Raw genomic sequence first — 13179 nt, 5'->3', positions numbered from 1 at the left:
TAAGGGTCCTACGATACCCTTAACATTTAGGTCCAGTGTTACACCCTAAACAAACACTCACAGTTACACACTTTTTTCCTGCGCAGAAAAATACACGTTAACCCAGATATTTAGCAACAATTGATAATGTAAACTCAAGGCTTTGTTTAAACATGTGGCAGCACAACCGGAAGTATGTATACGCTATTGTGCGACCAGTCGCATACACAATAATGCGACTACCACACAACCGTATGACAACCTTTAGCTGCGTACACAAAAGTGCGTCTTTACTGTGCGCAAAACTGCGACTCAGCTGCGTGTTCAATACTGCAGCACACCTTTTAATGTTAGATTCTATCAACAAAGGAAAACAAACTTTTTTTTCTCTTGTCCCTGGATTCTAGTCAGCGTCCCTGGCTCACACAAAAATGGGTAGCGATCTCTCAGCACCGAGCGGTTGAAGGTAAACCCTGCATGTGGCCACTCCACCCTTTGGTGAGATATCGATAACCGTATGTGCCGTGTGAGTGGATAAGTGACTTCACTACGAGCCCCCAACTAACGATACTGCCTTTGAACCTCTATACACCCCTGCCTATACCTTCTGATATCCTGCCTATAAACCTCTAAGGATGACACTATTTTGCGTACGCAGTCATACAGTAAATAAAGACTCCAGACCTAGAACCACAAAGTATTATTCAAGTAAAAGTACAGTCAGTTACACGCTATGATCTTAAATACAATTCTAGCGCAAAGGAATTATACAGACCCAAGTACAGTTATACATGTGCAGCACTTTCTGGACCAGATGTAGGCATCAGCAAGAAACCCCCGTAAATCAGCATTCAGCACGAAGACTCCCTACCCAGGGTCAGAGCACACATATTTATACCCCCCAGAAATAGACAACACAATAGAGAAGTTTGTTGCTAATACCATTGGTCCTAAAGGAGAGGGCATATGTTACAAGGCATCTAACAGGTTGGTTCAAATAGACACAGTCCATCCTCTAACAACTGGTGGTCTCTGGTTTCCCGCCTCATGCAAATCCTAACAGTTGGTCATATAATGTACATTTTGTTGCTTGGAGTCTCTGCGGTCCATAAGTTGGGAATGCATGTTGCGATCTCTACATCGATGTTACCGGAATACTGTTGAGAGAGTACGCATCAGTACAATACCAAACATGGCTTACTTATCACGTATAAAACCTTAGTTACAAAATAATCTTTATTTCTTAGCAATTATAGTAAATGTGCATACTTGAATCTTATACCTTAAAGCTTATGAAACCTTGTATTTGAATATGTAATGTGTGAGTATGTAGGGTTTGATGTAAAGACGCTAGTTAACTTGGGGCAGATGCGTGTGCATGAAGCTAATATTCGGTGTTTTCATACAGGATCTTATGCATTCGCTAATATGCGACTAGTTAACAGCGCAATTGTGCGTATTAATGTGTATGAGAAATGGTGTAAGATGCAATTGCATGATGCTAATAGTAATATCGCCACATGTACTAAAGTGTGAGTTTATCTAAAATGGCGCTTGGGTGACCATTCGCAAAATGGCGTCTTGCAATCTCATTTCCAAGATGGCGTCGCTGCGATTCAATTTTAAACTGATCTTGTCTCAGCCAATAATCCAGCTTCGACAGTGGTCAACTACCCACCCCCTCACCCTTAATAATTCCTCATTTGTCAACTTTTAGTCTTTAAAACATCTTCCTTGTATAGTTTTACTGTGTCTTGTAGTTGTACATTCAGTCTTTTTATCTTCCGGTAGACAATTATTAACCCAATGTACACAATCAATATTAAATAAATGACAACTATTATGGGGTGTATGAGAAGGTTGAAGAATGATGTTGCCTTTGGACTGTGGGCCTGATTCAAAGTTGGGAATAGAGAGTGATATCTGTCTCAACTGATCATCTTGGTGAAACCATGTTGCTCTGCAGGTGGAGCAGAGAGATTTAGATTTGGGAGGGAGGTGTCCAAACTGACATCTAAATTGTAGAGTAATAATAAAGCTGTGCAGTATTTGTGGTCTACGTGAAAAAGCAGCCAGTATTTACCCTACATGCACATTTTTTAATGTATTTACACCCCTAGCATTGCAACATGGTTTGTCCAGGTACACAGTTATGTGCTATCTCTCTCTCTATTCCCAACTCTGAATCGGGCCCTGTATCCGAAGATACTTTCCCACCAACCATACTTTAGAGTTTTCTTCTAAGGCGTGTATAATATTTGTTATTTTGGTGGCATCATGATCCAATTTGATAGTCGCTTGGTTGTCATTTTCCTTTAGTTCCTTCAGGATGTCATCCTCTTTCCGGAAGTTGAGAAGCCAGTTCTTGAGTTCTGTACCAAAACCGAGTGGGATCTTTTGAAGCCCTACTGGGGTCTCTCGGCAAATGTCTAGTCGCTTCTCTGGGGGTCACTGGCATTCTTCATCTCTCATCTGCTACATCGATACCTAGAATGGGATTAAGGGTACAATAGACTCCTCGGAGGAGAGTTCCTCTTTGCGTGCAGTTAGTAGCATATACAGTATATGAGGCATTTTGGTGTTGATAACAGCACCAGTATCCTTATCCCAGGTACTTTAAGTTAGATGATGGTTTTGGACTAGCATCCATTAAGCAAGATCCTTCAGAGTCCCAGCACTGATGTCTGAGGTTTTGTTAAGGAATTAGAGCCTCTAGCTGCTCGGCACTTGGAGGATATCCCAACCTTCTTGCGTAATGATAAGGAATAAAGTACAGTGTCAGCGCTTGGAGGACTTACTATATCAATAATGTTCGACCATATAAAAATATATATAATGTATAGTTGTTGTTCACATGGATAAGGTTTAAAAGTTATGTCTATTAAAGTCTCGGTGTAAGCCACCCAATGCAAACTGTGGGGTGGGTGTTCTTATAAATGCAATAGCAGAGTGCAGTCAATAATAGTCAATCAGCTAGTGGTTAGTCACTGGTCGGCAACATCTTGGGGCAGTAATTTTCATCTGTATAACACGTATATGTGGGGTGGTGGTCTTTAGTGGTGGCGTATTGCAGATAAACTTCTCTCCTCTCCAGCTGGTCACTGTGCCAAAATGCTGCCACTCCGCCTCAGAGTTCACACAAGAAAACAAAATACAAACCAAGGTGTCAGGTATGGTGGACACTATTGTGCAGAAATGGTGGGTAAGATGTGCAGACTTACCCAGAATCCGATGACTTCTTGCTGGTCCACCTGATGTCTTCCCATGGCTCGATTGATGTGTGTGAGTGTGGGTGGGGAGGGGATGGGGGGAGAAGGCAGAGGACTCTGGGGTCCAATTGGTACAGATGACACTATGTAAAATATTAGTACACAGCTGTAGTGCATGTGCCACAAGTATAAGAACATACATAAATATCAGGATGGCAATAGTGAATGATGGTGTGCCAGTGTGGCCAAACGCGTTTCGTCCCTTTTGTGGACTTTTTCAAGGGTAGGTGAATGGTTAACCAAAGTCTAAGATCTTAAATAGCTTGTAGCATGTGTCACAATTGACCCGATCCCGTTACTTCCTGCTCTAGTCTCCTATGTGTGTGAGCGACTGCGCATGCTCTGTGGGCTTCGCGCAGACATATTCATTTGATGTAGTGTGTTCACATATTGTACTGTGATGCTATCAGTGGCCTGGTCTCTGGATGAAGAAAATAGAATTGATAATTAATAACGACAAGCATAACTTTTGGTGAACAGTGTTCCTAAACTCATAAAGATATTAATAGAATAGGCAATAGTGTATAATATCACACCCAAAATGGCTGCCCGCACAGTGGAGACCAGTTCCTTCTATTTTCTTCATTCGGAGACCAGGCCACTGATAGCATCACAGTACAATATGTGAACACAGTGCATCAATTGAATATGTCTGCGCGGAGCCCACAGAGCATGCGAATATGAGGTTACATATTGGTGACAGATCCGTTGGGATCCCTGACCTTCAATCCATCTGCATCAGAATTCCTGTGGGAACTTCTGTTGTACAGACTGCTACTTCTTTTTGATGTACTGTCTTTAACTGTGGAGCAGAATTTTTTTCTTCTTGCACATTTAACGTTGCCACACTTTTCTGTAAGTGTGGGATGGGCAAATGTTTTGTCCGTACGGAATTACTATATCGCTTTTTGAAGACATTAGTATTTCCTGAGTGGGCAGGGAATTGGTTAGGACAATCTCTTCTTATGTGTCCCTTCTGTCTACATCTGAAACAAATCAGATTATCTGTCTCCGCTGGTAGGGCAGAAGGCTGAAATACCGTTTGACCATGTTCATGATACGCATGGTGGCGTTCTTTCCTTATGCCTCCATGCATATCATGTTCCCTAACTTGGACAGATTTCTTAGAACTCAATAGTTCAACTCAATAGTTCTTTTCTGAATTCCTCAATTATTCTGGCTGCACCTGCAATTGTGGTTTCCCTTTCTGCCATTGTGCTCAGATTGACATTTGTGTATGTGAATTTTTGCACAAATGCACGAATCATGCCTGGTGGAGTATGGGATCTATGGTCATTGGTTATATTCCTATATATGGCTTCAAACCTACCACATAGAGTTAATGGCTCATGTATGGTGGGTTTAAAGTTAGCAAGGATGTTGACAGTTACTTCATTATGTCCTATTGTTAAAATCATAAGTGCAGAAAGTCTTTCCTCTCTCTCATGGTAACAGCCATTTTTGGGGGCAGAGTCCCCAGTGATGTTATACCTTTGACAGAGGTGAATGGGTAACCACAATTTGAACAAATCCTTGTGATCTTCTGGGGCTACAATAAGTTGTGTGCAATGTCCCTCAAAAATATTGTATGAAGTGAAGGGATCTAAATTACCATCATATTGTGGGAATTCTCTCTTAAGATATAACAATCTTTGTTCTCTTTATATAATTTCCTCGAGGAGGTGATTAAATGAAAACAAATCCTTTTTCCTATTGTGGGCTTGTGCAGATCTAGAAGTGGCATCTAATGCTTCCCATCCATGTCTATTTTCTTGTACCCCTGAACAATAGTATTTTCCCCAGTTGTTAATTGGTATTCCAGTGTACGTACCACTGGTAATGCAGGTTAATCATAGGGGTAGTTAAACCCTGCTGATCATCCCTGATATCAAGTAGTGTTGCATGAGGTGCCATATCAGACGAATTTGATTGGTTCCTAGTTGCACCACTACATTCCCTATTATATACACAAACCTGTTTTGTGGGTATTGATCCAGTGAGATCAATCTGAGGATTATTTGTAGACAAATTTCTGATTGCATTAGAAAGATCAGCTATTAAACCCTGCATATTCATCATCATTTGGGCTCTACTATCCAGATCTTGTTGCATCTGTGCCATATGGGCCTCAGTAGTAGCCATTTTATCATCTGCAGTATTAAGCTCAATTATGCAGTCTTTACAACTGTCTTTCTGATCTAGCATTTTTTTCTTTCTTAGTCAACATACTTCTAGATAACATTTCTGCATAGTCTGGTGTCCAAATTATCAATTATTAACATTCCATCTACCATTACAAAGTTTATCCTGACTATAAACCAGATCTAACAATTGTGGCCACAGATTCTCAGCTGATGTGTAGCTAGTTGGTAAAACTGGATTAAACCTGCTATCTTTTGCTAGCTTCTTAATGGTAAGAAAATCCATATCTACCTGAGTTATTACTGGTGTATTACTATTTCTGTCTATATTAAAGGAAATAAAGTCTTCAATCCTGGTTTGGATTGGAGAAGTTATCTTACAGACCTGAGATCACCCAGCGAAAGTTGCTAACTCACGCCTTACACAGGTTCCCAGTGCGCGCTGTCTGCTCATAACTCTTATCGCATCGCCAAAGCCGTACCCGCTAGACAACTTTCAAAGACGTGCTTCTGTACGAAATACAGGTTAGAAATGTCTTTCTTTACAGGCCAGTAGGAGCCTGCCCTGAAAAAAATGTAAATAAAAAAATAACCGGAATAAAGTGTTCTACAGGAGTTGGTCACATGTAAATATTCAGATAAAGAGAGAAAAAAAAATTAGAAAATGTATTATAACATTCCTTATAAAACATCTCAAGCTTGTAATCGGAATACATATGTTATACCGCAGGCCGCATTCATATCGCGGCAGCGCCAGCCCGACATGGATGGAAATCCCGATCGTCTACAAGGTAAGTATCAACTAACCTAATCTACCCTCTAACCCTCCCTTAGGGGTGCCTAACCCTACACTCCCCCCCCTGTGCCTAACCCTAATCCCCCTTCTAAGTGCCTAAACCTAACCCCCCCCTCCCCGCCATCTAAACCTAAGTCCCCCGGGGGGGTGCCTAACCCTAAGTTCCCCCTGGGGGTGCCTAACCCTCCCTCCCTGTAGCCTAAACCTAACCTCCAGGGGGGTGCCTAACCCTAAGTCCCCCCCCCCAGAACCCTAAACCTAACCCTCCCCCCCCGTGGCTGTCGGCGCCCGGCATCACTTCGATCGGGATGCCGGGCGCCGGTGTCCCAGCGTAGGTTAATTAACCCTCGCCGGGATTCCGTAGTGGAGATGCCGGCGGTCGGCATAGCGACCGCCGGCATCATAAACGCATCCTTTGTAATCAATCAAACCTAGTGTTAACCAACTCTCAGTTCCCTAGTCCAGCTACAGAAGAAATGTTACAGCATTAACCATAGGCAGAATACTATTACGTTTTCCGTTGAGAATATTAAAGATGTTTTTGTGTAACCATTATAGTAAATAAAAAAAGTTATCTGTTTTTATTTGTGATTCTCCGTGGCCTTTGGAGATCACAATTTTAAGCAAGACTTGTCAGGTAAGAGTGTATTTTATCTCTTCCTCGGCCCTTCCCCATGCATCTTTTGTGCCTTGTAAGAGTGTATTTTCTGTTGGTCTGTGCGACCTCCACTCCTCTATGAGGGTCTAGTTAGTTACACAAAATATTATTTTCATCAATAGGGATGATTATAATTATTGGAATATGACACAGTGTTTTTCTCTTTAATCTATTTTCTCTGTCTAATATTGCTACCTCTGCGACTCCCTAGAATACTTTATTAATCTTCCATGCAGTCTTCTTATGTATGCCATCTTTTACCATAAAAAACCCAGACAGAAGGTTGCCTTTGTCATGCTATGCATAACAACCAAAGCTCCATGTGAGCTAAACATGCAAGCTTTTACTGGGCCAAAACCACCCAAATATCCCTTGACAAATCTATCAAGTCACCTGATTATCTTACCCATAATGTATTATTGGATATTAATTAAACCTTGAAATCATACTCAGTTCTAAAGACCATATACATCATATAAAAAGTATTTTACTCCATAAACAGGAATTGCAAGGTAATAGATGGTTTACATATGAATAATACAAACAGATAATACAGTATACCACAAATAACTCAGAAGTGAATTTCTAACTTTAATCCTAGCACATTACCCCATGCAGTTGCTAAATAAACTTCAATGCAGATTCTAATCCTTAAACTCGGTGCATGTGCAGATATATATATATATATATATTATATATATATATATACTTATACACATACACAGTGTTCTACCCAGGCTGTTTTTTGCGGGTGCACCACCCAGCACTTTGGAAGCCCGCAAATGGAGACAGTATCTGGGAGCTGTATAAAAAGGACCAGCTCCTACAGAGTTTGCAGTGTTTTCATAATCAGACGACTGGGCCTTTAATAAGAAGGAGAATTAATATATGAAATGTTATTTCAAATCATTAGAAGGTCAAGGTTTAAAACATTTTATTATTGTGAAGGTCCCCACCTTGCTACTTCTTGATGCCACCCGGCTGGAAAAAATTCTGGGGAGAACAGTGTGTGTGTGTGTGTGTGTGTATGTATATATATATATATATATATATATATATATGTATTTAGATATGTTATCTATATATAATATATATATATAGTAAGGCACTATATATATATATAGTGCCTTACAACAGTATTCACCCCCCTTGGCTTTTTACCTTTTTTGTTACATTACAACCTGTAATTTATTTATTTTTTTTAATCTGAATTTTATGTGATGGATCTGCACAAAATAGTCTAATTTGGCGAGGTGAAATAAGAAAAAAAATATAAAAAATATGCTTTATAAATAAAATTCTGAAAATTGGCATGTGCATATATAAGCACCCCCTTTGCTGTGAAGCTCCTCAAAAGTTCTGGTGCAACCAATTACCTTCAGAAGTCACATAATTAGTGAAATGAAGTCCACCTGTGTGATATCTAAGTGTCACATGGTCTGTAAGTATAAACACACCTTTTCTGAAAGGCCCCAGAAGCTGCAACACCACTAAGCAAGAGGCATCACACCATGAAGACCAAGGAGCTCTCCAAGCAAGTCAGGGACAAAGTTGTTGAGAAGTACAATTCTGGGTAGGGTTGTAAAAAAATATCAAAATCTTTGATGATACCCCGGAGCACCATCAAATGCATCATCATCAAATGGAAAGAACATGGTACCACAACAAACCTGCCAAGAGAGGGCCACCCACCAAAACTCACAGACTGGGCATGTGTGAGTTATCCAGTATAGGGGGGTATTCAATATTGGAGCGAAAAGTCAGTGCTGGACTTTTCGGTCAACATCGGAGGTTTTACGGGGATAAAGTATCGGGTGCGCCCGCTTTATCCCCGTATTCAATTTGAAAGCTGCGAAAACGGGACCCGGCGGAAAGGTAAGTATCGGGGAAAATTGAAGAATTTTCGGGAAAGCATCCAGTGACCCCCCTAATGATGTCCTGATATGGGGGATCATTATGGGTGCCCCCATTTTGGCCTGCGGAAGGTAAGTATGGTTTTTAAATAGCCGCGGCAGGTGTTTTTTTTTTACAGGGAAGAAGGGGTGAAGAAGAGCACTTAGCCTCTTTCTTTTACAAAAAAAAACTAGGTGCATCAAATTTGGGGTATATGAAATGGGTGCATGTATTGTAAAATTCTTAAAAAATGCACCTGCCGCTACTTCCCACAATTAAGAAAAGTAAACACCTGCCACATACTTGGGAACCCCCCCTGACTTAATTTTGTTAGTTTCAAACTTGTTCTCCATATTTTTTTTTTTACCCCAAATTTAAACTTTATTTTTGGGGTGTCCCAATTTATTTTTAAAACTTTTTTTGACACAGATCTATTTTGGGGGACTCTCCCAGGGGTGCAGGCTATTTTTTTTAAGCCTGCACCCCTAAACCCCAATTCTGCACTTTTTTTCGCCACCTATTCAGTGGTGAAAAGTTATCCCCATTTTTTTTCAAAGACTTTTCGCACTGGCGAAAAGTCTTTGAAATTGAATACGGGGATCATGAAAATAGGTGAAAATGACATCATGAGCGATAAATTAGAGTGAGAGAAATATTAGTGTGCTTTGTGTTGCTATGTGTGGGGGGAGGGGTGGTGCCTCATGGCAAGGCAGCCCTGATGGAGTCCTTTTGTAGCATGGAGATTAGAGAGAGAGAGAGATGATTTCAGATTCATTGTAGTGTGTTAGCTTTAGATAGGGCTTATATAGATAGTTATTATAGAAATAATTACAGAGATAGTTATAGTTATTTGTAGGAAATGCAGACAGAGAGTCCAGGGAGCCAGGTGGGTTTCTGTATTACAGATAGAGTTATATGTAGGAAAAGTAGGGAAAGATAGAGTGAGTGCAGGCAGGGGCAGACAAAGTACAGGCAAATATTATGCAGGTAGAGAAAGGGTTAGTACAGAGTACCTTATAAAGCAAGTGCGGTGTATCCAGATCTCAGGAAGCCTGATGTGTCTGTCTTGGATGGCAATGGCAGAAAGAGAGACCTATTTTTGGATTGTTTCAAACTTATATACCTCTACCCATCATGCATTTCACCAGCTCAAACCCCCACACATCCACATGCCCTGAAACAAGAGACGATGCTAGGTGCTATTTCCTGTTAATTAGATTGCTAGCTCCTACTACAGTCCTTTGTTTGATATGAGCTAGTTTGAACTATTAAAAATCTAAATCCTCTGGCCCTTGCATACCTATCTAATGGCACTGAGATGATGTAAATATTGGAGCTCCTTCACATCCCTATTTAAAAAAATGGGCGGGGGGGGCGGGGCAATGCTCTCTCTGGCGCAGGGCACCAAAAAGTCTAGTTACGGTTCTGCGGTATACTAACTCTTTCGGGGTGCTGGTGTCGGGATTCTGACTACATCTGTATATGTATTCCATCATTCACACTCATGTTAATTAGTAATGTTTAATTGACATCCCTGCTTTGAATCCAGTAATTGTGAGAAAGTATTTGGACTATTCTAATGTTTCATTAGAATGTAGTATGTACTTCACATGCTGCCATTGTGAAATATATATAAAAAAAAAAATCACAATTACTTGCAATGTTCTTGTTTTTTTAGGTATGGAAAACCTGGGTGTAATGCAGAAACCTGTGATTACTTTTTAAGTTATCGTCGTATTGGTGCTGATGTTGAGTTTGAGCTTAGTGCTGACACTGATGGATGGGTAGCTGTTGGATTTTCTTCTGACAAAAAAATGGTAAGGAATTAAAGAAGCCTGGTGGTCCTGAAAAGGTATTTTTCTCCTCACTCCTTAATCTATTTCCAGCATTTGACAGGTATAGACAAGTCCTACAGACAAGACTACACCTATAGTAGCTCATTGCTAGTTTTAGGGTGAAAGATTGATCTACAGTTGTAGCTGAGGGCCTGATTCAGAGCCGGACGCTCTGACAAGAGCGCTCGCTCTGAATCAGGGCCCTACTACCTCATTTTTGAGCGGCCTCATGGACGCTCGCATAGCTGTGGGTTACCACCCACAGCTATAGTGAGCGTCCATGATGATGGTCGTGATGGTCAAGACCATCGCGACCATCGGGCTTGCGACGAGACCCTGCGGTAGGGTCTCGTTGCCGCAAGCCCTGGAGTGATTTTGGCTCTATCAGAGCCAAAATCACTCCCACTGACATCACTACTGATGTCTGTGGGGCCGGACTCAGACGGTAGGCGTTCCCATGGGAATGCCTCCGTCTGGCAGCCACGCCCCCGGCACACCCACCAAAGGGGGCGTGCTGTCACTCACCATCGACAGCACGCCCCCTTTGGTGCGAGACCCCGAGCGACGGATTCCCCGTGGCTCGCCGGGTCTCGCGCATGCGCAATTAGGCACCATCGACCCGCTTGCGAGCGTCCAGCGCTCGCGAGCGGGTCAGAAACGCCCTGAGTTCCTACAAAAAAATCATAATACAATTGCCAATGCAATAAAAAATATGAACTGGTGGTCTTTTACAATGCTCAGATTTAAGGAAGTGCAATTTTTTTTCTTGCACAACTACAATGTGCATGCAGTTTGTGCCTGATTATGTATCCATAATGGCATGCTTTGCAAGCTCAGAGAAACATAGCTGTTTCAGCACTGTCTGTAGGCAAACCGCAAACCTAGCAATGTGCATTTTAACACCAGGGGGTAAATTTACTAAAGTGAGAGTTTTTAGAATTGAGTTTTAAAAGTGATGTTGCCCATAGCAACCAATCAGATTCTACTTAACATTTAACTAGCACCTTCTAGAAGATAATAGCTAGAATCTGATTGGTTGCTATGGGCAAGATCACTTTTAAAACTCACTTCTAAAAACTCACACTTTAGTAAATTTACCCCCAGGTATTGTGTACCCTGAAAAGCCATGCAATTAAATGTTTTACATTTAAAAACATGAAACATCAGCTACACAACACTTCCATATTTGCTTTCCTGAAGTAAATATTTGAAAGGAACACTAGTTTTAGACTGGCAAAGAGATCACAATCTAGTTCCAAACTTATATGCAAATTTGTGCTTTTCATCACTACTGAAACAGGTGATGGCTGCACTATCGCAATTAGCTATAGTTGGAGTTGGTGTATGTGTGTGTGAACTAGCACAACAGGATATCCCTTACATAGGCAGCACAGACAGTGTAATGGTTATCATTACTCCCTTACAGCACTGAGGTCTTGGGTTTGATTTCCACCACAGCCCTAACTGTATGGAGTTTGTATATTCTCCCTGTGCTTGCGTGGGTTTCCTCCGTGTGCTCCAGTTTCCTCCCACACTCCAAGAATATACTGGTAGGTTAATTGGCTCCTAACAAAAATTAACTGTAGTGTGTATGTATGCGTGTGAGCATGTTATAGGGATATGTAAGCTCCGCTGGGGCAGGAACTGATGTGAATGGCCAAATATACTCTGTAAAGCGCTGCGGTATATGTGTGTGCTGTATAAATAACTGGTAATACATAATCAGATTGATACTTAGGGGTCTGTTTACTAAGCAGTGTTAGGAGCATAGTTGCCTACCCTCCCGATTACTGCGGGACACTCCCGGGTCGCTGTGCAGTCTCCCGCTACCCCGCAAACTTAAATAATTCCCCCGGATTCCCCAGTACCCCATCAGGAATCTGGACTGCGCATGCGCAAGTCCGGATGGGATGGGGGCGGCGGCTGGCATAGAATAACAGCCAGCTGGGAGTGGAAGAGGGGAGAGTGTCCCTACAGTACTAACAAGCTAGTATGTATCGTGACTGTAAGGAGGAGGTGTGTCCCCGCAAGTTACAGCTCCTCCCCCGGGTGCCAGAGCGGGGCCAGCTACTGTGTAATTGTGCACTAAGTCCCGATGCACCTGATCTTGTTGCTGCTCGCCTCCTGACCCACGATAGCCGGCAGCCCCACATGCACCTCCACCTCCAACACAGAACTGGAGCCGGACAGACCCCAACGGCCGCTGCACTCACTCCTTTAGCGCTAGTAGGGCAGAGAGACGAAGAGAGAGAGGTGACAGGGCGGCTGTGGTACATGTCAGAGTGACTTGACATATATTTGTAAGAGGTAGTCGAATGAGGCATGAGGCAGGATTAGGGTATATTTGTGAGAATGTGCCTGGGGCAGGAGCATATATGTGTGTGGGGTAAGGTAATGGGGCAGGGATGGGGTATATGTGTGTGAGCAGGAGGTGACTGGGGCATATGTGGGTGAGCAGAAGGTGGCAGGGTCAATATATGTGTGAGAGGGAGGTGGATGGGCTGGGTATATGTGTGAGAGGGAAGTGGATGGGCTGGGGTATATGTGTGAGAGAGCTGGATAGGGCAGGGCTGGGTATATGTGTGTAAGAGGGAGGTGGCAAGGGCAG

General features: G+C 42.2%; 1 protein-coding gene across 3 annotated transcripts in view; it reads left to right on the top strand.

Annotated features, from left to right (window-relative positions):
* The window catches only part of FRRS1L (ferric chelate reductase 1 like), a 118378-nt gene that overhangs the window by 90421 nt on the left and 14778 nt on the right, over positions 1-13179 (top strand). For all 3 annotated transcript variants that reach the window (XM_088445665.1, XM_088445664.1, XM_088445666.1), the window contains exon 4: positions 10415-10553. In XM_088445665.1, the coding sequence (XP_088301791.1) occupies positions 10415-10553 (139 nt within the window). The remainder of the gene's footprint in view (positions 1-10414; positions 10554-13179) is intronic.

Source organism: Taudactylus pleione, unplaced genomic scaffold (assembly GCF_031769625.1).
Source record: "Taudactylus pleione unplaced genomic scaffold, aTauple2 ptg000386l, whole genome shotgun sequence".
In the NCBI taxonomy this organism is placed as follows: domain Eukaryota; kingdom Metazoa; phylum Chordata; class Amphibia; order Anura; family Myobatrachidae; genus Taudactylus; species Taudactylus pleione.
Note: the sequence above shows the minus strand (reverse complement) of the source record. Positions and strands in the feature narration are given on the sequence as shown.